Genomic DNA, 25,952 nt, shown 5'->3' with positions numbered 1-25,952 from the left:
TCCCACCTATGAGCGAGAACATGCAGTGTTTGGTTTTCTCTTCTTGTGATAGTTTGCTAAGAATGATGGTTTCCAGCTGCATCCATGTCCTTACAAAGGATGCAAACTCATCCTTTTTTATGGCTGCATAGTATTCCATGGTGTAAATGGCAAATTTTATGTTATGTATCTTTTACCACAATAAAAATTAAATTTAGAAAAAGACTTCTTAATCTGTGACAGACTGGATTAAGAAGTCTTTTTCTAAATTTAATTTTTATTGTGGTAAAAGATACATAACATAAAATTTGCCATTTATTTTTAATTGACAACTCTGTGGCATTAAGGATATTCATATTGTATTGCAACGATTACCAACATCTTTGTCTAGAACTTTTCTGTTTTCCCCACTGAAACACTAACTCCCAAGGTTCTTTTTTATGTAAGATCAGTTTATATGGTTTCTTGAAAAAAACAAACAAACAAACAAACAAACTAGCACTTGCTTTGAAAAGGTAGGCTCTCTTTTTAGATAGTGAGGAAATCAGATCTGATTTTCACTAATGAAAAAGTTATTTTGACATTGAAGCATCTAGTGTTGACCCCCCTTTGTAGAAGAGCCCATTTCTTCCAATTTGGAGTCACTAAAGACTGGACAGAGGAGAGGTCCCATTAGTGGCAGAGGCTTGACACATGAAGGGGCAGAATTTTCTCCTTGGTGGATGGGAAGGATAATGTTTTTTGAAGAAAAGGGAACGGGATATCAAAATGGGAGGACTGAAAATAAGAAGGAGGCTTGAAGAGAAAGGAGAGGTTGGGAAAGAACTGCTTTGGCCACATGTGGGTAGTGGCTACTCTTTTGAACAGTGCAGATACAGAATATTTCCATCATTACAGAAGTTTTCATTGGACTTTAGGTTCTTGTATGGAGTTTAGGTTCCAGAGTCATAAAGACTTATCCTTTCAATGCCACTGACTAGTTCTGTGAATTTAGGCTAGTTATTTAATCTTTATTAGTCTCAGTTTTCCCATTTGCAAAGTGAGGATAATAAGAGTGTCTCCCTGTGGAAGAGCCAGCCAATTCACCAAAAATCTGTTTCCTTCTATTTCTAGGCATCCTACTAGGCCACATTTCATGGTTTCTCTTGCCATTTACTGTGGCGATGTGACTGAGTTCTACTCATTGGAATATAGGGAACAATACTAGATGTTGTTTTCAGCTAAAACTTTTAGAGAGAGATTTCTTCACATTTTTTTCCCTTTTGCCTGTTGGATGCAAACAAAAATAAGTCCCTAAGATATGGATGAGCCACAAGATAGAAGCAACCTGAGTTACTGAATTACTTCGTGAAGGAGAGGTAAACATTGATATGAAAGTTTTACCTTTGATTGTTATGTGAGCAAGAAATTAACTTCTACTACATGGGGTCTCTTTGTTACTGCGGCTTTGCTTAACCTAGAATAATTACAGAGTTCAACGAGAAAATTTAATTAAGGTGCCCATCATAGTATCTGGTACCTGGTAAGTGCTCAGTAAATATTAACTGTTTTTTAAATAGTGAAGAGCAGAGATTATAGAGCAGGAGAGACCCAGGTTTAAACTAAAGCTGTACAAATTAAGCTCTGTAATTATAAGCAATTTGCTAAAACACAGATTCTTAATTTCCTTATCTGTAATATAAGATGATAATATTAATGAAAAGAAAGAATTATTAAAGTTGAGAGAATATGTAATTTTTCTCTCAATTCAGAAATCTCCTTGATTCCTGCATGATTTAACACTATTTGAGCTGGCTACTGCTTTTTTATGCTGCAGTATTGATTTCCGATTTCAGTAGAGGCAGCCTGTTGTACTCAGGGGTGCCATTTAGTTAAGTGGACTCAAGAATTCCTGTGCTATGGTTGATCCAATATAGAGACACCTCCATGAGTCTGCAATCAGGTGAATTCCAGGACATTTAGAAGAATGAACTATTGACAGGCACAAAACCAGCAGCTCTTGAGTCCAGAAGGCCATAAAGAAAGCACTTGAATCTGACCAGATCTAAAGAAAACTCAAGAGGACTATGAGCCATCCAAGGATGTTTTTCCCATTACAAATATAAGGCATATAGAGAGGAAGGTGAAATTGCTTTCAATTGCCTAAAAATGCCAGGTTCTTTGTTGCAGGTGTTTCCAACAATACTGAACATAGCAGTGGACTCCTCAGTTCCTCTGCCTGTGTTTTGCACCAATAATCATGAAATATTTATGTGATTTGTATATAGTGATTAAAGCCATTTGGGGGAATTAATGGGGCTGAATTGGGGCCAACGCCAAGGATTCAGATCTGGGGGTTGGAACTTGTCCTTTCCTTTCCAAGCAGTAAGAACTAGAAGGTTTGCTAGAAAAAAATCAGCATGAAACAGAAAGAAAACAAACATGCAATTAATTATAAAAGATCAGAGGCAAAATAAGAGGCAAGTAGGGACCCAGGGGTTAAGAGTCACATGAGGCTGGGAATAAAGGGAGAAGTTCCAAGGCAAAGTCTGTGAATGAACTCAAATCCATTTGGCAGTAGTGTGTCAGTCTGACTCAGAGAAGCCGAAGCAAAGACAGTGAATTTGTGGAGAAAATACAATTTCAATTGAAGTTGGCCTGGTCACACATGAAATGAGAAAGATATGAATAATTGGATGTAATCAAAAGACAGCTGTTAAGGATTTCTTATAGGAGGAAGAACAGAATGTACCCATACATATACACATATACATATACACTCAGCCTCACAGTAAGGCATCAGAAACAGTGCTGAACTACATTAGGGTGGTACCTGTAGTAGGTCAGCTAGGTTTGGAGGATCAGTAGAAAGACAGTATTTCTCTTTTTGCAATCTATTCATCTGACAAAGATCTAATATCTGGAACCTATAAGGAACTTAAACAAATTTACAAGAAAAAACAATCCCATCAAAAAGTGGGTGAAGGATATGAACAGACATTTCTCCAAAGAAGGCATTTAAGCAGCCACGAAACACATGAAAAAAAGCTCATCATCACTGGTCATTAGAGAAATGCAAATCAAAACCACAATGAGGTACCATCTCACACCAGTTAGAATGTTGATTATTAAAAAGTCAGGAAACAACAGATGGTGGTGAGGCTTGGAGAAATAGGAACACTTTTACTCTGTTGGTGGGAGTGTAAATTAGTTCAACCATTGTGGAAGATAGTGTGGTATTTCCTCAAGGATCTAGAACCAGAAACACCATTTGACTCAGCAATCCCATTACCGGTATATACCCAAAGGGTTATAAATCATTCTACTGTAAAGACACATGCACATGTATGTTTATCACAGCACTATTTACAATAGCAAAGACACAGACCCAACCCAAATGCTCATCAGTGATAGACTGGGTAAAGAAAATGGGGCATGTATATACCGTGGAATACTATGCAGTCATAAAGAAGAATGAGTTCATGTCCTTTACAGGGACATGGATGAAGTTGGAAGCCATCATTCTCAGCAAACTAACACAGGAACAGAAAACCAAACACCACATGTTCTCACTCATAAGTGGGAGTGGAACAATGAGAAGACATGGACACAAGGAGGGGAACATCATACACTGGGACCTGTGAGGGGGTGGGAGGCAAGGGGAGGGATAGCATCAGGACAAATACCTAATGCATACGGGGCTTAAAACCTAGATGACAGGTTGATAAATGCAGCAAACTACCATGGCCCATGTATACCTATGTAACAAACCTACACGTTTTGCACATGTCTCCTAAAAACTTAAAGTAAAAAAAAAAAAAAAAAAAAGACAGTATTTCTCAATGCGTGTTTGGCAAATGGCCTGAACCAGCATTTTTTATGTAAATTGTGAAAATGAAGTCTCCAGGACCACTGAGTGTGGGATTCTGATTTAACAGAGCACTTTCCTGATTGGCCAGGAATCCAACTTTGGGGGTGTCAGAAGGCAACTCAAGAACATGGCTCTTTTAAATCAGCCAGGCATGGCAGCCTAAGACAGGGGGCACAAAGAATAAGCGAGGTGAATTGTGGGTGAAATGTCATTGAGGGGTTGCTTTAGACTTGTATTTGGGCCTCCTTTCACCCCTTAGTGGGTTCCTGGGTCTTACTCACTTCTACTTTGACTTTGGCTACCTGCTTCTCCTCCTCTTCTGCCATTTCCTTTACTGTACCATGGCCTCAGCCTATCTCCTACATAAGGCATGGGGGCAAAGTGATCCAGAACAACTGATGCTCTCACCTTAGTTTCTCCTTCAAGGCAAATAGCTCTTATCAACTATACTCTGAGAATGCCTGATGAATTTTGTATAGGGGAAAGTATCCATATTACTTGTGTGGTTTGGAAATTAGAGAAAGAGATAGAAAACAGCCCTAGAATGCATGTGATTAAATGGCCTCAGGGTGCTTATATGGTGTTTGTCAAGACTGTTCTGGCATGACAGTTTTCCACAGTGCTAGGCATAATTGGGTTATGAGTAAATACTTGCTGACAGTGCCCTCTCACCCTTTTCTTCTCTAAGAACACCCTCTGGAAGAATCTATTCTGAACATCAGCATTGCCTCCTAAAGAATATGTTCTGGGTATTAACAATATGTTGATCAAATCAAAGAAAGTGGTTAATGCCATAGTTCCTAGAATCTAAGAGGTACATATTTTCTTATAAATCATACATTGTTAAGTAACATTGTGTTATAGTTTTATTGAAAGACTTTCCTTTAGTGTCTCAGACTTTATGAAATGTTACATAAAGACAAATCTTACTTCTGTTAAATATTAGAATAATGGTAAACAAATCATTCTGGTTGAAAAGGTCAAGAAATATGCTTATCAGGATGATTTATTTTCTAATAAATATAACACAATAAAATAGAGGCAGTGCAATCTGATCAAAACAACATTGAATTTGACATTTAACAGCATGGGTTTTTGAGTCTCAGTTTCCTTATCTGTAAAATGAAGAAAATGGAACCTACCTTACAATGTGGTTAGAAGTAAATGAAATTATGATTTTGATAAGGGCTTTATAAACTCTAATATGCTGTAGAAATAATGTATATTGAGTCTTCCTATCCTAGAATATGGCATGTCTAGGATGCCATAGAAAGTAGTAGTGTAATGCCTTTTATACAGTTGAGAAGACATTTTAGCATGTTGTGGTGTTATCTCTTGGGTTATGATAACCGGTAAAAACATTATCTGAATATTTAAGGTATTTAATTGTATTGAATATCATAGGTATTTAGGGCTCAGTACACATGACTGAGAAAGCACTGAGTGTGTGATACCTTCAGAGTTACATGAATAAATGAATCCCAGCCAGATGCATTGGCTCCCACATGTAATCCCAGCACTTTAGGAGGCTGAGGGAGAGGGCTGCTTGAGCCCAGGAGTTTGAGACCAGCCTGGGCAACATAGCAAGACTCTGTCTCTACAAAAAAATTAATCTCTGCCAGAATTGATGGGGAAACACTATAGAATTTTCTACTATGTTCATGAATAAGACAAGGAGGCCCTCTACCTCCACTGCCATCTATCACGTTGAGGGTATTAGAAGAAAAAAAGGGGTAAGGATAAAAACTATCTCCATTTTCAAGTAGTATGATTATATATTTGGGAAAAAACAGGCTGGGCACGGTGGTTCACGCCTGTAATCCCAGCACTTTGGGAGGCCGAGGTGGGCAGATCACTTACGGTCAGGTGTTTGAGACCAACCTGGCCAACATGGTGAAACCCCATCTCTACTAAAAATATAAAAATTAGCTGGGCGTGGTGGCACACGCCTGTAATCATAGCTACTCAGGAGGCCATGGCAGGGAAATCACCTGCAGCTGGGAGGCAGAGGTTGTAGCAAGCCTAGATCATGCCACTGCACTCCAGCCTGGGTGACAGAGCAAGACTCCGTCTCAAAAGGAAAGGAAAGGAAAGGAAAGGAGAGGAGAGTAGAGGAGAGAAGAGGAGAGGAGAGGAGAGGAAAAAAGCAAAATTAGTGGGAAAATTACTATAAACAATAAGATAACAAATTTAAGTTCTCTTAAACTAGTTTAAGAAAAAATTCGATGACCTTCATATATGCAAATAACAGTCAGAGGTTCTAAGAGGTACATAGAAAATAAGAGAAAAAACATTAAGCACGCCTGCAAAACACGAAAGGAGACTTGAATAAATGAAAACACATGCCATATTCTAGGATAGGAAAACTCAATATTATAAAGAGAAAATTCTGCCTAATTCACAAGTTAAATGCAATCTCAATAAAATATTATCAAGTTTTGGGTTTTCTTCTGGTATTAGATAAGTTGTTTATAAAGCTCAATGGAAAAAAACTGGTAAAATATCCAGAAAAATCCTTAAGAAGGCAAGAAATACAGAATTAGATATGGTTAACTCTACCAGGTATTAAAATATGCTATAAAACGTAGTATACAAAAATATGCTACAAAATGAAGGTAAAAGGTAGAAGAGACAGGAATGGAAGTTAATCTTTTCTGAATATGCCCTGTTCTGCAGTTTTGACTTTGGAACCATGTAAACATTTAATACAATTATAAGGCAAAATTAAATTTGAAAAAAATATCTAAAAATTGAAAACAAAGTGAAACAAATGAACCTGACTGTTCTATGTGCTATATAGGTCTAACTATGGAGAGGGATGATTTCAAGAAACATTAAAATATGGCTCTGCATCCATAGAAATATATATATATAATGAAGAAAAGGAATTATAAAATTTCAAAATTAATTTAGTTCAAAAATTCATTCCAGAAAGCAAGGATGTTATTAAGCATTACTAAGTTTATATCAAAAGAATTCAAGAGCCAACTTGAAGAAGTTTTTATTGGCCAAATATGGGACAACTTAAGATTTCAAAGGAAGTATAATAACTGAAATAGATGGAAACACTGAAATACATCAAAAATCCATAAATTCTTAATAATACCGGGGCATTCTTACCAGAAAACAGACCCTGAAATCTGACAAAGTTCCAAATATGCATTTATAGGAAACACAGAATGTGAGAAATGCTATGGGACAAACCAGCCTGGTTTCTTCACTAAGTAAATTACAAGGGGGAAAAAAAGAGGAGTGAGAACGAACTGATTAAAGGAGGCTTCAGAGACCTCTCAGTCAAATGTAGTGCTTAGACCTTGTTTAAACATTCACTTAAAAACAAAAAATATAAACAATTGTTTAATAAATGAGAGACTCTGGCAAAAATAAACAATGGCAGAATATTTGGTGGCATTACGGAAGTATAGTTAGTATTCTTAAGAGTAATGTTTTGTAGTTTTATTAATGGAAAGATTTATTATCTGTTAGCAATACATACTGAAGTGTTTTCTGATGAGATGATATGATGTTTGAGATAGGAACACAGTGTGACTTTCACTGACCCTAGGCACTTTTGCCTTCATGGGCCCCTCTTAACACAACAGATTTTCATGGACCTTAAAAAGTTGGTTGCTTTCTGATGCAAGAAAAAAAAAAAGTAGAATATTTTAGTTAATCTTACATGTTGATTCTCTTCTTCTGATTTTGAAAGAAATTAAACATTTTCATAGGTTCTTGAGGATTTTAACAAGGCTCCCAGGTGACTCTAATGTATAATACATTTGAGGTACTATACCAGTGGTTCTTATCTGGAAGTGATTTTACCCTCTAGAGAACATTTGGCAATGTCTGAATACACTTTTGATTGTCAGACTGACACAGGAAGCAAGGTGTGTGAGTGTGTATGTGCCAGAGGGTGGAATACAACTGGCATCTACTAGCTAGGGTTGCTGTTAAGGATCCTACAGGCACAGGACAGCTCCCCGCAGCAAAATCCAAACATCAATAGTGCACATGTGGAAAAACCCTGATCCTTCTCTCCCCACTCCCTTCCTTTCTCCTTTCTTTCTTCTTTTTTTCCTTCTTTTCCTCTATTCTTCCTTCTCACATTCTTTCTTCCTCTCTTTCCTCTATCATCTATCTATCATCTATCAATCAGTCATCTATTTCCTTAGCTCCCACTTATTTCTCTACAGGCAGCAGAGCACTCACAAAGTGACAAAGTGTTCCTTTTCTGCATTTTTAAAATTCAATTACAGATGACCTTCTCCTTTTATCCATTTAATGACTCCTCATAAAAAGCTGATATATGGCTAAAAGAGGTATTATTTTATTTCTGGCCAGAGAGGGTCATTTACCTCTCTGGGAGTAGGAGGGTACTACTCAAAGTGTAAGTGACAACTGCCATCCTATGCCTGAAGTCACAGCTCTTGACCATTCTGCATAGGAGCTTCCACATGAAGGACCAAATAGCCAGGAATCCTGATTTTGAATTGAAGGTTTCCAGTGGGGTTGAGGCTTGAATATCTCGGTTCTTACAGAGATATCAGGTGCAACTCTGAGTTGCTCCTCAAGAACATGGAAGTGAACATGTCTGCTAAGAGTTCAACTGCAAAGCTCATACAGAATGGGTTTAAGCAAAGAATATAAAGCCACCTTAAAGAACTTGGAATTAACCAATCAGATGGGATTCTAACCTGACTGAGCACATCGATGAATCAAAAAATTGTATCTGTCAGAAGGTTTGTAGGGCAAAAGTAATGAGGAAAATGTAAAGCTACTAAGGCAAACATCCTCAGCGTCCAGCTAACACTTTCCAGGGGATTAGTTCCCCTGAAAAGTCAACATGAATGTTTACTCTGCCTGATGGACAGTGGAGGTGGGCACTCCTGGTTTTCAGTGAATGAAGCCATTAACTGTCTCAGTTACCCAGTTCTGATTTCAGGCAATCACAGCAACATTCTGATGATTGTCTTCTCCGTGGTTTGCCCACAAGAAAATGCCCTTGAGAAGCTGATATGACTGCCGGGTCTGGTTGATGGTTGTGTTTTTCACTGAACATTAATCAATTGGCTTTTTAGTTTATAGGCACAAGTCGACAATAAATTTGCTTAGTTATCCTTAATTGGTTGAATCAACTCTGGGTTATTGACAACAAGGAACTTCTAGACTTTCACGGTAGAAGAAAGGCCAGAGCATGGACTATAAAAAACATCTCCTGAAATCTACTTCTGGCATTCAGCCTATTGTCTTCCTTTGGTGATTCTGAATGCATATTTTCTTCCAACTTTTACATTCCCAAGGTGCTCAAAAAGCCTTTGTGATAGATTGAAAAAGTGGCCACGATACTTTGGAGCTTCTGCTACCAAGAGATGTAGTCTGTCTCCTCACCCTTTAAGTCTGTATTGACCATGTGACTTGCTTTGACCTAGACTGTGGAGGAAGTGTGAGTTCTGAGCCTAGGCCCTAAAGAGGTCTTATGGGGTTCTGTTCTTGCATTCTTAGAACCCTAAGTTCACTGTGTGTGTTAGTCCAAGCTGGCCTGGGGATGATGAGAGCCATATGGCCCCACCCCTCCTCTCATTCCAGACGACAGCCAGCCAACCCCCAGAAGCAGAACCACCCTCCTCTTGGGTAGAGCTGATCACAAATGCCTGAGAAAGTCCAGGCAAGACCAACAGAAGAGCCACCTAGATTAGTTCAGCCCAACTTGCCAGTGCCCAGAATCATAAGCTAAATAAATGCTTCTTGTTCTAATAAATTTTGTATTATTCTGTTATGTAACAGTAGATAATTGATATGACACCATTTTCATTTTAATAACTGTCATTTATACCCTGAATTTATTGTCATGGTTTTGTCTTTCAGAAGACATGGGTTTTACCTCTTGATATAACACAATTGGAATTTATTTTGGGCTTTCACATGAGCTTCAATGGCCCTAGCAGAAGAAATAGCCCTTGTTTCTTCCATTAAGATGCTAAAAGATGAGAGGGTTGGGTACATTGTAAAGAAAATTTGGGGTTTGCCAATACTATTTCGAAAAGAAAGAGGAGGATTAAATACATTTTTTTTAAAAAATCACATTTCTTGGACACAGATTTCTGACCTTCAGCCGGCGGTCTGGGTCTCCGCTGCATAGAGAATTTACGGACACTTTGAATGATTTCCAGGCTGGGCTTAAGTTATTCATCACAACCTGGGAAAAGAAAGAGAGGAGTGATGAGTGGGGGAGAAATGCTTGACATTTTTGCATTTCCACATTAAAACTACTTGAGAAACCATTGTGATGCATATGAAAAGAGCAATAGCCTGGAAGAGGTGCCTTAATAAAAACTTGATGTAGTAAATCTTTTAAGGGTACCCACTAAGCAGGTCATTATGAGCAGAACTCCTGTGGTCACCATCTTGGCTGTTGTTTCATGAATAATGCCAATAATATTTCCCAGCATGTGGATGCTGAGAATGATCCCTTCTATATCAAAAGGGGTTGAAATTAAGGATAGGGCTGTCTCTGCCCATTGATGAAGAATTCTCAGTTCTGTAGGACTGTCAGTCTTGCGGTATAAATTCTCTTCTCTTGGGGTCAGCAAAGGTAAAGACTTTTAGCGGGGTGAAGGATATAGCAAGACAATTCTGCTGCTAAATAATTGGATGGTCTGGTAATCTGTGACCTTGAGTCACATCAGATTGCAAGTCAGAAGAGAAGTTTCTAGAAGAAAAATCCCAGGACCATACTTAAACTAGCTTATCACCAACTCAATTAGAATATCCTGGAAAGGCACGACAAGGCAGATCTTAAGATTATAAACTATGTCTATAACATAGGAAAACCCTTTTAAAACCACTTTACTAATCACAAACTTGGCTAATCCTGGCCTAAGAATCTATATGAGTCAAATCTTATCTTGCCATCGCTATGGTTCAGATAATTCAATTTGGTTCAGAATGTACGAGTAGCTGCTCTGTGCCTAGCATTGTACTGTGTACTCGAGGGCAGGGGTTCCCAAAGTGTGGTTCCTGCATCACCTGAAAACTTCTTAAAAACAGAAATTTCTAGTCCTCACCCAGAACTACTGACAGACACTCTGGAGGTGGGTCTTCTAGGTGATTCTGAGGCACAAAGTTTCAGAACCACTGCTCTAGGGGATATCCAAATAAAGTTAAATGGAATTCTGTCATATTGATTTTTCTACCTAGGAAGTCTTTAGTTAGTGGAAGTCTTAGATTTTTTTTTTTTTGAGATGGAGTTTTGCTCTTGTTGCCCAGGCTGTAGTGCAATGGTGCTATCTCGGCTCACTGCAACCTCTGCCTCCTGGGTTCAAGTGATTCTCCTGCCTCAGCCTCCCAAGTAGCTGGGATTACAGGCATGCTCCACCACACCCAGCTAATTTTGTATTTTGGTAGAGATGGGGTTTCTCCATGTTGGTCAGGCTGGTCTTGAACTCCTGACCTCAGGTGATCCGCCCACCTCGGCCTCCCAAAGTGCTGGGATTACAGGCGTGAGCCACAGCGCCTGGCCTAGAATTATTTTTTTAATTAATTATCTATCCAAATGACATAATTATTTTATACATGATTCCCTCTTCTACCAGATTCCTTAATATAACTAGATCTTAGACTCATTGTTAAATTTCTTCTAATGCATTGAAGTGGAGAAATAATGTTTCTATGTGACTTTGTCATGTGTCCTAGTACCCTTAAGATGATTAAAGCGACAGCAAGAAGAAGAATTAGGTAAAAAATTATTTGGGTTAATATAAATTTCCCAACTTTATATGGATTTATAATTTATTAATATTGTCTGTGAGGTGTTAAAGTCTCCCACTGTTATTGTGTGGGGGCCTAAGTCTCTTTGAAGATCTGTAAAAACTTGCTATATGAATCTAGGTGCACACATATTTAGAACAGTTAGCTCTTCTTGCTGAATTACACTTTTTACCATTATGTAATGGCTTTCTTTGACTTTTTTTATCTTTGTTGGTTTAAAGTCTGTTTTGTTGGAAATTAGGATTGCAACCCCTGCTTTTTTTTGTTTTGTTTTGTTTTCCATTTGCTTGGTAAATTTTCCTCCACCCCTTTATTTTGAGCCTATATGCATCAGGAGACCTTGCATGTGAGATGGATCTCTTGAAGATTGCATACCAAAAACCATTAATTTAAACTGACAACAACTCAACACTGATTGCATAAAGAAACAGACAAACTAACAAACAAAGAAAAAATTAATAAAAGCTCTACACTTTAACTTTGTCCCCCAGCTTTTTAACTTTTTCTTTTTTGTATATTATTTTAATGACTATGTCTTGAAAAGTTGTTGTAGTTAATTTTTTTAATTTTCTTTCATAGAAAGAAAGTAAATAGAAAAATAAAAGTATTTCATTATACTTTCTTTCTAAGGGATTGTTATATCTTATTTTCCCCACAGAAATGCATTTTATTTTTTAATTTTTTATTTCTATAGGTTTTTGAGGGTAGGTGGTATTTGGTTACATGAGGAAGTTCTTCAGTGGTGATTTGTGAGATTTTGGTGCACTCAACTGAGTAGTATACGCTGCACTCAGTTTGCAGTCTTTTATCACTCAACCCCCTCTCATCCTTTTCCCTGGGTCCGCAAAGCCCATGGATCATTCTTATTCCTTTGTATCTTAGCTTAGCTACCACTTATAAGTGAGAACATAAAATGCTTGGTTTTCCATTCCTGAGTTACTTCACTTAGAATAATAATCTCCAATTTCATCCAGGTTGCTGTGAATGCCATTATTTCATTCCTTTTTATGGCTAAGTAGTATTCCATGGTATATAAATACCACAATTTCTTTATCCACTCATTGATTGATAGACATTTGGGCTGGTTCTATATTTTTGGAATTGCAAATTGTGCTGCTATAAACTTGTGACCAGTTTATCTTTTACCCTATCTACTCAAAATGTTGGTAGTTTACACACCACAATTACAGCATTATAATATTCTGTGTTTTTCTGTGTATTTGCTATTACCAGTGAGTTGATGATTTCTTACTGCTCATTAATGTAGTGTTGTTCCAGATTGAAGAATTCCCTTTACAGTTCTGGTGTTAATGAAATCCCTCAGATTTTGTTTTTCTAGGGAAATCTTTATATCTTCTTCATAATTGAAGAATATTTTTGCTGGATATGCTATTCTAGGATACTTTTTCCTTCAGCACTTTAAATATGTTACACTACTCTCCCCTGGTCTTTAAGGTTTCTACTGAGAATTCTGTTGTCAGATGTATTACAGCTGTATTGTACGTAATTTGCTTTTCTTTTCTCACATTCCTTTTAGGATATTTTCTTTAGAGCTTGGGGGTTTGATTATTAACTGTCTTGAAGTCATCTTATTTTGGTTATATCTATTTGGTGTTCTATAACCTTGTGCTTGAATGTTGATATCTTTCTCTAAGTTTGGTAAGTTCTCTCTTATCCCTTTGAATAAACTTTCTACCCTTATCTCTTTTTCTCCTTATTCTTTATGGCCAATAACTCTTAGATTTTCCCTTTTGAGGCTGTTTTCTTGATCGTGTAGGCATGCTTCATTTTAAAAAATTCTTTTTTCTCTTATCTCTTCTGACTGTGTATTTTCAAATAGCCTGTCTTCAAGCTCACTAATTCTTTCTTCTGCTTGATCAGTTCTGCTGTTAAGAGAGTCTGATGCCTTATATAGTAGGTCATTTGCATTTTTCAACTCCAGAATTTCTGCTTGATTTCTTACAATTATTTCAATGTCTTTGTTACATTTATTGGATAGTCTTCTGAATTCCTTCTCTGTGTTATCTTAAATTTCATCAAGTTTCCTCAAAATAGCTATTTTGAATTCTCTATCTGAAAGGTCACATAACTCTTTTGTTCCAGGATTGGTCTCTGGTGCCTTATTTAGTTTGTTTTTTGAGGGCATGTTTTTGCGGATGGTCTTGATGCTTGTAGACGTTCACCAGTATATCTGGATATTGAAGATTTATATATTTATTGTAGTCTTTGCAGTCTGGGCTTGTTCGTGCTCATCCTTCTTGGGAAGGCTTTCCAGGTATTCAAAGGGATTTGGGTGTCATGGTCTCTTTTTGTCACTGTGACTGTATCTGCATTAGGGAGCATCCCAAGCTCAGTGATGCTGGGCTTTTTCAGACTTGTAGAGGTACAGTGGTGGTCTTGGATAAGATCTGGAAGAATTCCCTGGATTACCAGGTGGAAACCCTTCTCCTCTTCCTTTACTTTCTCCCAAACAAATGGAGTCTGTCTGTAATGAGCTGCCTGGAGTTGAAGGTGAGGTGACACAAGCACCCCTGTGGCTGCCACCACTGGACTGCACTGGGTCAGATGTGAAGCCAGCATAGTACTGACTCTCACCCAAGGCCTGGGGTAACCACTGCTTGGCTACCACCTATGTTCACAGAAGGCTCTAGTACTCTATAATCAGATGGCAAAGTCAGCCAGGCTGTGTCCTTCCCTTCAGGATAGTGAGTTGCTCCCAGTCCCAGGCAGGTCCAGAAATGCCATATGGGAGCCAGAGCTTGGAGTTGGAAACCTTAGGACTCCACCTCGTGCTCTATTCTACTGTGGTTGAGCTAGTACCCAAGCCATAAGACAAAATTTTTCCCGCTCTTCCCTCCCCTTTCCACAAGGAGAGGAGCCTCTTCCTTGGCCACCACCAAGCTAGGACCACAGCAAGTACTGCCTGCCTACCACCAACATTCACTCAAGGCCCAAGTATTCATTAGTCAGCTTGTGGTGAATGCTGCCAGTCCTAGGACTCTCTCTTCAGGGAAGTGGACTCCTCTCTTACCCAAAGCAGGTCCAGAAATGCTATCCAAGAGCCAAAGCCCTTAATCGGGGACCCCCAAGAGCCCAATTGCTGCTCTACCTCACTGTGGCTGAGCTGGTAGCAAAGTTGCAAAACGAAGTCCCCTTTCCTTGTCACTGTCCTTTGCTCAAGCAGAAAGAATCTCCCCCAGTAGCCACCATAGCTGGGAATGCACTGCATCACATCTAAAGCCACCATGTCTCTGTGTTTCATCCAAGGCCCCATGGCGAGTACAGCCCGGCTACAATTGCTGATTATTCGAGACCCAAGAGATTTTTAGTCAGAAGGTAATGAATCCTGCTTCCCTTCAAGGCAGTAGGCTTCCTTCTGGCCTGAGGTTTGTCTAGAAATGTCAGCTGGGAGCTAGGGCCTGGAATGGGGACCTCAGGACTCTGCCTGGTGCCCTATTCTATTGTGGCTGAGGTGGTATCCAAGTTGCAAGACAAAGTTCTATTTACACTTTCCTCTCCTCTCGTCGAGTGCGAGGAAGGAGTGTCTCCTGGAGCTGTGTGCTGCACTGCCTAGGGTGTGGGGCACACATTCCTTGGTGATGCATGCACCTGAAGGGTGGTGCAGGTATTCCCTTGGTGACTTTGGCTGGTGTCTAACTAGGTTGCATAAGCCCACTGGCTATGAGTCCAGCAGAGCACCAGTACTTGCCCAGAAATTGCAGTATTTGTGGCTTAGACTGCCTTTCAAGTTTATTTAGGACCCCAGAGCCCTTCAGCCTGCAGTGGCAAGGCTTGCCAAAACTCAGCTTTCCACTCCTGGGATGAGTGATTCCCCCTGGCTAGGACTGGTTTAAATTCTTCCTCCATGGGCACAGGATGAGTTATGCCCAGTATTGCTTTCTGCTGTGACGGAGCAGCACTAAGTTCCAGTGCAAGCTCCCATAATCACTGCACTCTCTTCCCCAAGCACACAGTTGCTCTATCTGCACCACGCAGCCACTGCCAAGGGGATGAGGGAGGAGTGGTATCAGCAATTCAAGACTGTCTTTCCTACCCTCTTCAGTGTCTCTTTCAATGATATGATGTTAAAACCAAGTACTGTGGTCATTCACCTGATGTTTGGTTCTTATGAAGGTGCTTTGTGTGTGTGTGTGGAGAGTTGTTTAATTTGGTCTTCCTATGGGAAGGATGATTAGAGGATGATTCGTGGAGGCTTCTATTTGGCCATCTTGCTCCACTTCCCTCAAAGTAAGTTTGTTTCACCTAGGGAAACTTAATGGGTGAAAGACCTCTTTTGGTGATGGTGATGAGATGCCACTCAGGGCAACTGTGCTAGCTGTACCTCAATTTATTCTTCAGGGATTAAGTTCCAAAGAATTACATTGTTCTATAGCATTCAATAGACATACTATTTATATTTAACAGCATTTATATGTTTATTCTTTTATTAAACACATTTTATTAGATATCAACTTTGTATCAGATGATATCCACAACTAGCCCATCCAAGACTATTTAATTTTTGTCTGCCATAACAATGACATGAAACATTCCCCTAACAACACCTGCAACTCTGTTACTTCAGGAAACTGGATTTCCAAAGTGATGTTGTGGGGACATAGCAACCACACCATCACCTTATGAAAGTCATGGGGGTTTCTTCTTTTTTCACCCTGCAACTGCTATGCAAACATAACTGGGTCTTCTCTCAGCTCCAAGTCATTCAGCATAAGTATATCACTCCCTTCTTATCAATGTACCTCACTCCTACAAAATCCCTCTTGAACTGGCTTACAAGTAAAATAAAACGAAAAATGGAGATTGTGGTTAGTTGTTGAATGTGTGTGTGGTAGTGGGTAGTAGGGGGTAGGGCAATAAGAGATAAAGTTGGGCCACTTGGAGAAAGAAGAGGAAGAGTGAGAAGGAGATACAGCTAGACTAAGTGACTGCTAGGAAAGGTCAGGTGTTCATGTGGTAGGACTGACATCAGTCCACTGTATGTACTTTCCCTGGGGAGGAAGTTTGACTTCCCAAATTACCATGAAGCTCAGAGTCAACCTCAATTGAAACCTCAGGTGCTAGGTGTTAGATCTGGGTAAGTGACTTAACCTCCTTAAAGTTCAGTTTCTTCAACTGTAAAATGGGGGTCATCATCATCATCATGTGTAAGGAATTTTTATGAGAAATAAAATTATGCATGTAAATAACAGTCTAATTCTTGGCACCTAGACATCCAAACAACCTCATTAAATGTTAGCTAGTATTTATACTTTTATTATGAGTAAGTTGCTAATTGTCTGTTTTGAAAGTTAACAATAGAAATTGGGGTTAGAGAGGTTCTTTTGACAACTAAATTAAGGATTAAAAGTGAAAAAAAGAGCTGAAAATGACAGAATTTTCTTGAGGACATTGAAGATTTCAGGTCTGAGTGTGTATCTACAGACATTAAGAAATAAAAGGAGGCCAGGTGTGGTGGCTCATGCCTGTAATCCCAGCACTTTGGGAGGCTGAGGCAGGTGGATCACGAGGTCAGGAGTTCAAGACCAGCCTGGCCAAGATGCTGAAACCCTGTCTCTACCAAAAATACAAAAATTAGCTGGGCATGGTGGCAGGTACCTGTAATCCCAGCTACTCAGGAGGCTGAGGCAGAGAATTGTTTGAAGCTGGGAGGCAGAGGTTGCAGTGAGCTGAGATTGCGCCACTGCACTCCAGCCTGGGTGACACAGTGAGACTCTATCTCAAAAAAACAAAAAAAGAAAGAAAGAAAAGTTTCTCAAAACAGGTCAATTTATCATCTTAGGAGATAAGATGGCATAGCTGAAGATGACTCTTCTTACCTCAGTTCGGTGCACCAACTGCTGGGTTGCATCATCATTCATACGAAAAATTTCCAGAAATGGGTCAGATTTACTGAAGAAATCCTAAAATAGATGAACATCAATGAGTTGTTGTTTTTCCTCCTGCATTTGATCTAGTCCTGATCAATCAGGAATATTTAATCAATATTAATAGGAAAACCCTCTTGATTTTCTATTGTTTATATGTGGAAGGGAGGCCATGCTTGTCCTCTCTTCCTGCTCAATTCTACCCAAACTCTCTTCTCTTTACCTGTGATGATGTGCCTCACCCTTTCTTCCTTTGTTCCTCATCCCTGTGATCCACCCTTGGCTAGAATGAATTGCATCCAAAAACTAAGTTCTTTGTAAAGTCAGTACTTGGTTAGTTGAAATTCAAGGTATTCTTCAAACATCAATTCAAATTCCAGTTCTTTGAAAATCACTGTATCTGTTGTCTTAAACAGGTTCATTATAGTTATTTTAATGCCTATGTAATGACTACAATGTCTGGATCACCTATAGGTCTGTTTTTATTGTCTCTTTCTTGGTTCCACCTCTTGGTATGCTTGTTAAGTTTTTATTAAATAGTAGACAATGTGTAATGAAGATTATGAAGGTTTTTACATGAGTCTTTAGCTTCTAGCAAGTGACTATAATGGGAGAAGTCTCCTGAATCCAATTAGGATTAAGCTATTTAGAGGCTGAGTTTCTTCAAATGTCTTTAAGGCCCCAATCCATTTCTGATTCCCTTTACTCCTTGGGTATAGTCCTCAAAGGACCCTAACTGAAAACCTGTGTTCACGAGAGATGTTCTTCCTTGACAAGTCTTCAATGCCAATTTTTATTTGTGAGAGCCTCAAATGCTCTGTTTATTTTCATAATTCCTTAGCTCTAGGTTTTTGTTCAGTTTCTCTCTATGTTGTTTTTGCTAATTAGTGAATGCCTTGAGATGATAAGCCACTAAGACTGTTGGACTACTTCTCTTCTCTGATGCATCTATGAGTCTTTATCCCTTGCTCTCTCAATAGCCCTGAACTTCAGTTTTTCTCCCCAGTCCCATTAGACCACCAAAAGCTCTGCTCAGTTTCTGTTTCTTAGTAGCTATTTTTTTAAAACTAGGCTTCCTAGCCTTTCTATCCACACTACTTTAGGAATCAGCCTTGAGGAATTCCCTTGAGTGGAAAATCTGCACAGAATGTCTTAAACACCTTCCTGGGTTTCTCTTCTGTCCAGTTTCTTGGCCCCTCAAATCTACACGGCCTCAGGACTCTCAAACACATGTCTCTTGTGTCTTTTCTAGTGTTTATATTTGTTTTTAGTGAGAGAATCATGTAAAATAAATAAACGCTTCATTGTTGGAAATGGAACCTATCTCTATCTCTTTTAAAAACTTGATTTTTACCCCCAGTAGATTATAAATTCTCAAAGAGGAGAAGTTTTATTTTCCTTCACATTTCTACTATTTCCTCAGCATTTTCCATAGTGTCTAGATTTTAGTAGTACATATTGTTTATTGAATGAATGAATACATATATAAATAAGTGAATGGATACGTGGTATAGAATAGGAGGCTGTCTGAGCAAAAACCTTATTCATCACCATCACACTTTTACTATGAATTTCACCAGGTAATTTTTTTCCAGAAATCTAGACTTTAGCAAAGTAGAATTAAGTCCATATTTGCCCTAAAAGTCACTTATTATTCCTAAAAGTTGAGCAAGTCAGAGTCAAACTCATTATTTTCCTTCATTTGGTCTCTACTTCTAAATTTTTCCTTACTATCAATGTCTTTACCAATCATCCTAGTCTTCAGCTCAGCAAAACATTTGTAGGACTTATACTGATCATGGAGCTTTTGCGCTTGATGTTGAGATATAAGGACAGATAGAACCTGATCTCTGTCTTCCAAAGTACCATCTAGATTGCTGGTAAGAAAAGTATATAAATAAATATAATCCAGGGCTAGGTATAAATGAGTAAATGAGCGAATGAATTAATGAATGAAGGTACAAGGAGTATTGAGGGAAGAGAGGGAAGGTGATGAATTTTTAACAGACATAGAGGAGGATACCCCAAGCAATTTAATGAGACAATAGCCTAAGGAAGCATAGGGGAGGAACTGGAGACAATGCTGGCAAAGTTGGCCCCGTGAAGTGAAGGGCCTTAAATGCTCATGTGAAGTCTTTGCATTGGCCTGGAGAGGCAGTGGGAATTATTGAAGGATTTAAAGTAATATAGTTGGCTCTGCAGTGAAGAATGTCAGTCTAGAAACTTTGTAGGATATCTTAGAAAGAGGAGATGAGAAGTGCAAATAACTATCTTCCCCTATGTTTTCCTTCCCATGCAGCCAGGAACCAAACACCATGCTCCACAACACCCAGAGTCTGGAACATCCCCTACTACTCTATTTCTGAAGGTATCAGATTACCACAGCCTTCATCTTGTCAAAATGGTGGTTTTTGTCATAATCTTGTCCTTCAAACATTGCCTCTCCCCCAAAATGGCCCATTTCTCTCTCAGACACACTTCTAGCTGATTCCCACCTCTATGCATTTACTCAAGACATTTGCCCCTTAGGCTGGTTTCTGTTTCTACATGCATCTAAAAATGTCAAAACCTCCCTCTCTTCTCCGTCTCCCTATGGATGTGGGCTACAGTAGCTTGTTCCTATGTGCCCTTGGGCTCCTCTTGTAACTTCATGCTTTGCCTCTTTAAATAGATCGTTGGTCCCTCGGGGGATGTTTTTATGATTCATACTTAAAAACTGCAAATCACAATGTAAGAACTTTATTATTTCTCCCTCTTTACTGTTAATTTAAAACTTCTGTTACCATCACTTTTATTTAAAAATGAAAAATATAGAAAACAGATGACAAAAATAAAAAGAAGGAAAAAAGAATCCATAATTGAACCCATAATTCCATAACGATCCATAGAATTTTGGCAAATCTGTTTCTAGATTATTCACAGACTTTTCTGTCTTTCTTTTAAAAAAATTTGCAAGCATGATCTATATACAACTTAGTACCCTATTTCTTTTGCTTGTTGTATGTTTATTTTACATGTTGTATATTACAATGCTTTTTCTATTGTATTTCACATTCTTTTTAAATACCATGAATGAATTAGGCATGAAGTTATTGTCAGGAGGGCATACTAAAAAAGTCAATGAAAGAAGGTCAGGTATGGCCTCTGTCTTCAGGTAGCTGAAAATCTATCTGCAGCATACTGGCTTTAGCACTGCTTTCAAATCTCAACTCTACCACATATAATCTGAATAACTGTGGACAAAATATTTAATTTCTCCAAGGCTTAGTTTGCCATTCATAATGGAAGGAGTATCACCCTTTGTCTGATAGTGACATAGGAGAATTAGAGGAGCTGGTGCATGGGAAGTGTTGAGTCTAGTGCCTGTTACATGGTGAGGACTGAAAAAATGTTAGCTGCAAAAATCCCCAACAAAATAGTAGCAACCCAAATCCAGTGGCACAACAAAATTTAAGCCATTACAATCAAGTATGTTTTATTCCCGGGAAGCAAGGTTGGTTCAACATACACATATCAAAAACCATATGATCATCTCAATAGATGTAGAAAAAAGGTTTTGAGAAAATCCAAATCCCTTCAGGATAAAAACCCTCAACAAACTAGGCAGTGAAGGAACATACCTGAAAATAATAAGAGCCATCTATGACAAACCCACAGCCAACATCATACTGAATGGGCAAAAGCTGGAAGCATTCTGCTTAACAGCAGAAACAAGACAAGTATGTCGACTCTCCCCATTCCTGTTCAATATAGTACTGAAAGTCCTCACCAGAGCACTCAGGCATGAGAAAGAAATAAAAGATATCCAAAAAGGAAAAGAAGTCAAACTGTCTCTCTTTGTTTATGATATAGTTCTATATCTAGAAAACCGTAAAGACTATGGCGAAAGACTCCTAGAACTGATATTCAGCAAAGTTTCAGAATACAAAGTCAATGTGCAAAAATCAGTAGCATTTCTATGCAAGGTGAGAGCTCCATCAAGAACACAATCCCATTTATAATAGCTAGAAAAAATGAAATGCCTAGGAATACATCTAACCAAAGAGGTAAAAGATCTCTACAAGGAGAACTACAAAACACTGGTGAAAGAAGTCATAGATGACACAAACAAATGGAAAAACATCCCATACTTATGAATCGGAAGAATCAATATTGTTAAAATGGCCATACTGCCAAAAGCAATCTATAGATTCAATGCTACTTTTATCAAACTATAAACATAGTTTTTCACAGAATTAGAAAAAGCTATTGTAAAATTCATGTAGAACAAGAAAGAGCCTGAATCGTCAAAGTATTCCTAAGCAAAAAGAGCAGCCAGAGGCATCACATTACCCAACTTCAAACTGTACTATAAGGCTACAACAACCAAAGAAGCATGATACTGGGACAAAAGCAGACACGTAAGACCAGTGGAACAGGATAGAGAATCCAGAAATAAAGCCACATACCTACAGCCATCTCTTCTTTGACAAAGTTGACAAAAATAAGAAATGAAGAAAGGACTCCCTATTCAATAAATAATGCTGGGATAACTGGCTAGCAATATGCAGAAGAATGAAACTGGACCCTTACATTTCACCATATACAAAAATTAATTCAAAATTGAATAAAGCTTTAAATGTAAGACCTCAAATTATAGAAATCCTAGAAGACAACATATGAAATATCATTCTGGATGTTGGCCTTGGCAAAGAATTTATGTAAGTCCTCAAAAGCAACAACAAAAAATTGCAACAAAAAATATTGACAAGTGGGACCTAATTAAACTAAAGAGCTTCTGCACAGTTAGAAAAAAAACTATTAACAGAGTAACAAGTGGTAGATAGAGTGGGAGAAGATATTATCAAACTATTTCTCTGGCAAAGATCTAATATTCAGAATCTATAAGGAATTTATACAATTCAAAAAGCAAAAATAAACAAATAAAGAACCCTGTTAAAAACTGGGCAAAGGACATGAGCAGACACTTCTCAAAAGACAACCTGCAAGTGGTCAACATACATATGAAAAAATGCCCAATGTCACTGATCGTGAGAGAAAAGCCAATCAAAACCACAATGAGATACTATCTCACACCAGTCAGAATACCTATGACTAAAACGTTAAAAAATAACAGATGTTGGTGAGGCTATGGGGAAAAGGAAACACTTATATACTGTTTGTGGGAATGTAAATTAGTTCAGCCACTGTGGAAAGCAGTTTGGAGATTTCTTAAAGAACTTAAAACAGAACTACCATTCAACCCAGCCATCCTATTACTGGTATATACCCAAAGGAAAAGAAATCATTTTGCCAAAAAGACACATGCACTCATATGTTCATCAAAGCACTATTCATAATAGCAAAGGCATATAATCAATCTAGGTGCCAATCAACAGCGAATTGAATAAAGAAAATTTGGCACTTATATACCATAGAATACTATACAGCCAAAAAAAAATAATGTTTTCTATAACACACTGGATGCAGCTGAAGGCCATTATCCTAAGGGAATTAGCACAGCAACAGAAAATCAAATACCACATGTTCTCACTTCTGAGAGCTAAACATTGGGTACACATGGACATAAAGATGGGAACAGTGGACAATGGTGACTACTGGAGCAGTGAGAGAGGGAGGAGAGCAAGGGCTGAAAAACTAGCTATTGGGTCCTATGCTTACTACCTGGGTAATGAGATCAATTGTACTCCAAACCACAGTGTCATGCAATATACTCATGTAACAAACCTGCACCTGTAACCCCTGAATCTGAAATGAAAGTTGAAATATTAAAAAAAAGTTGGCTCCTATGATGATTATCAATAGAAGAAAAAAATTCATGAAGGCATTTTGTAAAAAACTACACAAATATCAGAGATGATTACTATTAAGAAGGCATCTGATTCATGGAAATGAAATAATTCACACGCTCCTCAAAATCTCAAGTGTACATTCAGAAATTCACAGCTTCAAAACAACAACTCTGGGTCTAATTGTGTGGTCACTTTAATTTGGAATTTTCAGCTTTTTAAACTTGATTATTAGCACTAAGATGGCCATTGGGACAGTTCAGTTCAATAAAGATGAATGAATTGACTGTTTTACTGAAGTTGTGCTGTGGTAAAATTCTTTAATAACACAGAGACCATATTATTCTGCTTTTTTAGTTCAATATAAAAGAAATTTAGCTAAGTGAGAGGGTGATAGGCAATTAGGAAGCAGTGCATATCCATGACAGTGATCTTGAAAATAAAACATTGGACTTAGAATAAAATATCTGAAAGATGCAGGCATATCCAGGCTGTATAGCTTACTAATTTTGTGACTCTGGGAAACGTCTGATCTGAGTATGCTTTATCTGTAAAATGGAAATAAATATACTAACTTTTGGGAATATGCTTATGAGTTTTGGGGATCATATAAGTTAGACACCTGATACTTGGTGCACAATAGATGCTCAATAATTATAATTTTCTATTATTAATGCAGATCAGATTACAGTTTCAAGCAGGCATACTTAAACATAGTAAAATCACATCACAGCAGGTAGAGATTTTACATTGTTTTAGAGTAGGGGTCAGCAAACTATGGCACATGAGCCAAATGTGGCTGTTTGTTTTTGTGAATAAAGTTTTATTGGAACACTGCCACACTCATTCATTTTTGTATTGTCTATGGTTGTTTTCATGCTTCAAAGGCAGAGCTGAGTAGTGGGGACAGAGATCATGCGTCCTGCAAAACCTAAAATATTTATCATCTAGTCCTTTATTAAAAAGTTTGCCAACCTCTACTTTAGAGACAGATTTGTTTACTTATATTGCACCCCATCAAACTAGCATCATGGGAACACTGAAAATGCAGTCTATAATGATTACTACCACATATGTGGAGACCACTAGTGTGGGAATTAGTTCCAATGCACCAATATGAGTACTTTCTCGAGAACGGGAAGAGAATGAATCCTTTGTCAGCTGGAATGTTCTAAAGTGATTATTACATTTCTGCCTCTGCTTACTTGTTAGATTAATTGCCAACTAGCTGCTAATGTAACAAATGTGCTTTACGAGTAAGAAAGTCCCTTTCTCTACTAAGTAAATTGCATTAACATTAGATAAATAAGTTATTTATCACAAACCTAAGCTATTTTATGTACTCGCTCTCATTGAAGAGTGGGGAGGTGATTGCTAGTCTGCTGAAAGACAAGTTAAAAATGGCTATTTCTGTCCAAAAGAATGGTGCATTTCTCTGTCACTGTGGTTTGCAAAAGTACTTAGTGCTTTTCCATATACCCTATAACAGGGGTTCTCAAACTTCTGGTCTTAAGAACCCTTTACATTCTTAAAGATTATTGGGAATCCCCAAGAGCTTTGTTTTGTTGTATGTATTAATATTTGCCATATTATAAAGCTGTTAAATTGTTAAAATATTTGTTACATTGTTTAAAAAATAAGAAAATAAACCTACTACATCATAACAAAAATAGTATTTTAATGGAAATAATTATTATAATTATGTTTTCCAAACTTAAAAAATAGTGAGAATGGTATTAGTTTACATTTTTGCAAACCGATTTAATGATTAGCTTAATAGAATGCAGCAGAATCCTCATATTTATGCTGTATTCAATCTCTTGTGATATTAGGCATCATGTAGCCTCTGGAAAACTTCACTTTACATGTGTGAGAGAATGAGAGTGAATAAATAAAATTATGTCTTAGCATTGTTATGAAAATGGCATTGACTTCATGGGTTCCCCTGCAAAGGTTTTGGGACCATGCATCTCACTTGGAGGACTGCCTGACCTCCCCTCTTTCTGGCTTCCTACTTTCCTGAAACACATGAAAACATTTCCAAGTCTTCCATATTCTGAGACCAAACACCTGTTATTCATTAACTCTCTGCTCCAAAAGACTCAGATTTTGTCAGGCAATCTGATTGAGTCCCTGTCTTGCACTGATTTTTGTGTGTGTGTGCCTATGTGGCTTTCAGTAAGTCATATCACATCTCTGAACCTCAAATTTTTCACCTATAAAATAAGGCAGTTGGATTAGACAGTGGCTTTCTACCTAAAGTATGTAGACTCCTGGGGGCTACCAGAGTTACTGCCAAGAGACTGGAGAGCCATGCATCCTATAACCACTGTCTGAATTGGATATAGCATATTTTTCATATATATTCATACTTCAATTTTTTAAATGTATGTAGAAACTAGTTACTTTCATGATATTCATTAACACAATAAAAATTAGGAGCATTATTTATTTTATAGTGACTTTTAGTCATACAATAAGTTTAACTAGATACAGTAAGTTTTAACTGCTAACATGTAGGTAGTTACAAAATTGTTTAATGCTAAAAGCTAGTAAAGGGTCCTCCTTGAGAGCATCTGGGAACTATTTTTCCAGCTGTGACATGAAATAATTGTATTATTTTATTCTATTTCTATCATAAAAATTTTGTGACAGATTGCATTTTGTAAACATGACCACCGC

The 25,952-nt window shown here is 37.9% G+C and overlaps 1 protein-coding gene across 4 annotated transcripts in view; it reads right to left on the bottom strand.

Annotated features, from left to right (window-relative positions):
- Positions 1 to 25,952, bottom strand: part of CPNE4 (copine IV) — a 510,039-nt gene that overhangs the window by 128,328 nt on the left and 355,759 nt on the right. For all 4 annotated transcript variants that reach the window (XM_011933669.1, XM_011933666.1, XM_011933667.1 and 1 more), the window contains 2 exons: positions 17,434 to 17,517; positions 9,936 to 10,025 (listed from right to left, as the gene is read on the bottom strand). In XM_011933669.1, the coding sequence (XP_011789059.1) occupies positions 9,936 to 10,025; positions 17,434 to 17,517 (174 nt within the window). The remainder of the gene's footprint in view (positions 1 to 9,935; positions 10,026 to 17,433; positions 17,518 to 25,952) is intronic.

This window comes from Colobus angolensis, unplaced genomic scaffold (genome assembly GCF_000951035.1).
Source record: "Colobus angolensis palliatus isolate OR3802 unplaced genomic scaffold, Cang.pa_1.0 Scaffold129, whole genome shotgun sequence".
Lineage (NCBI taxonomy): Eukaryota > Metazoa > Chordata > Mammalia > Primates > Cercopithecidae > Colobus > Colobus angolensis.
Note: the sequence above shows the minus strand (reverse complement) of the source record. Positions and strands in the feature narration are given on the sequence as shown.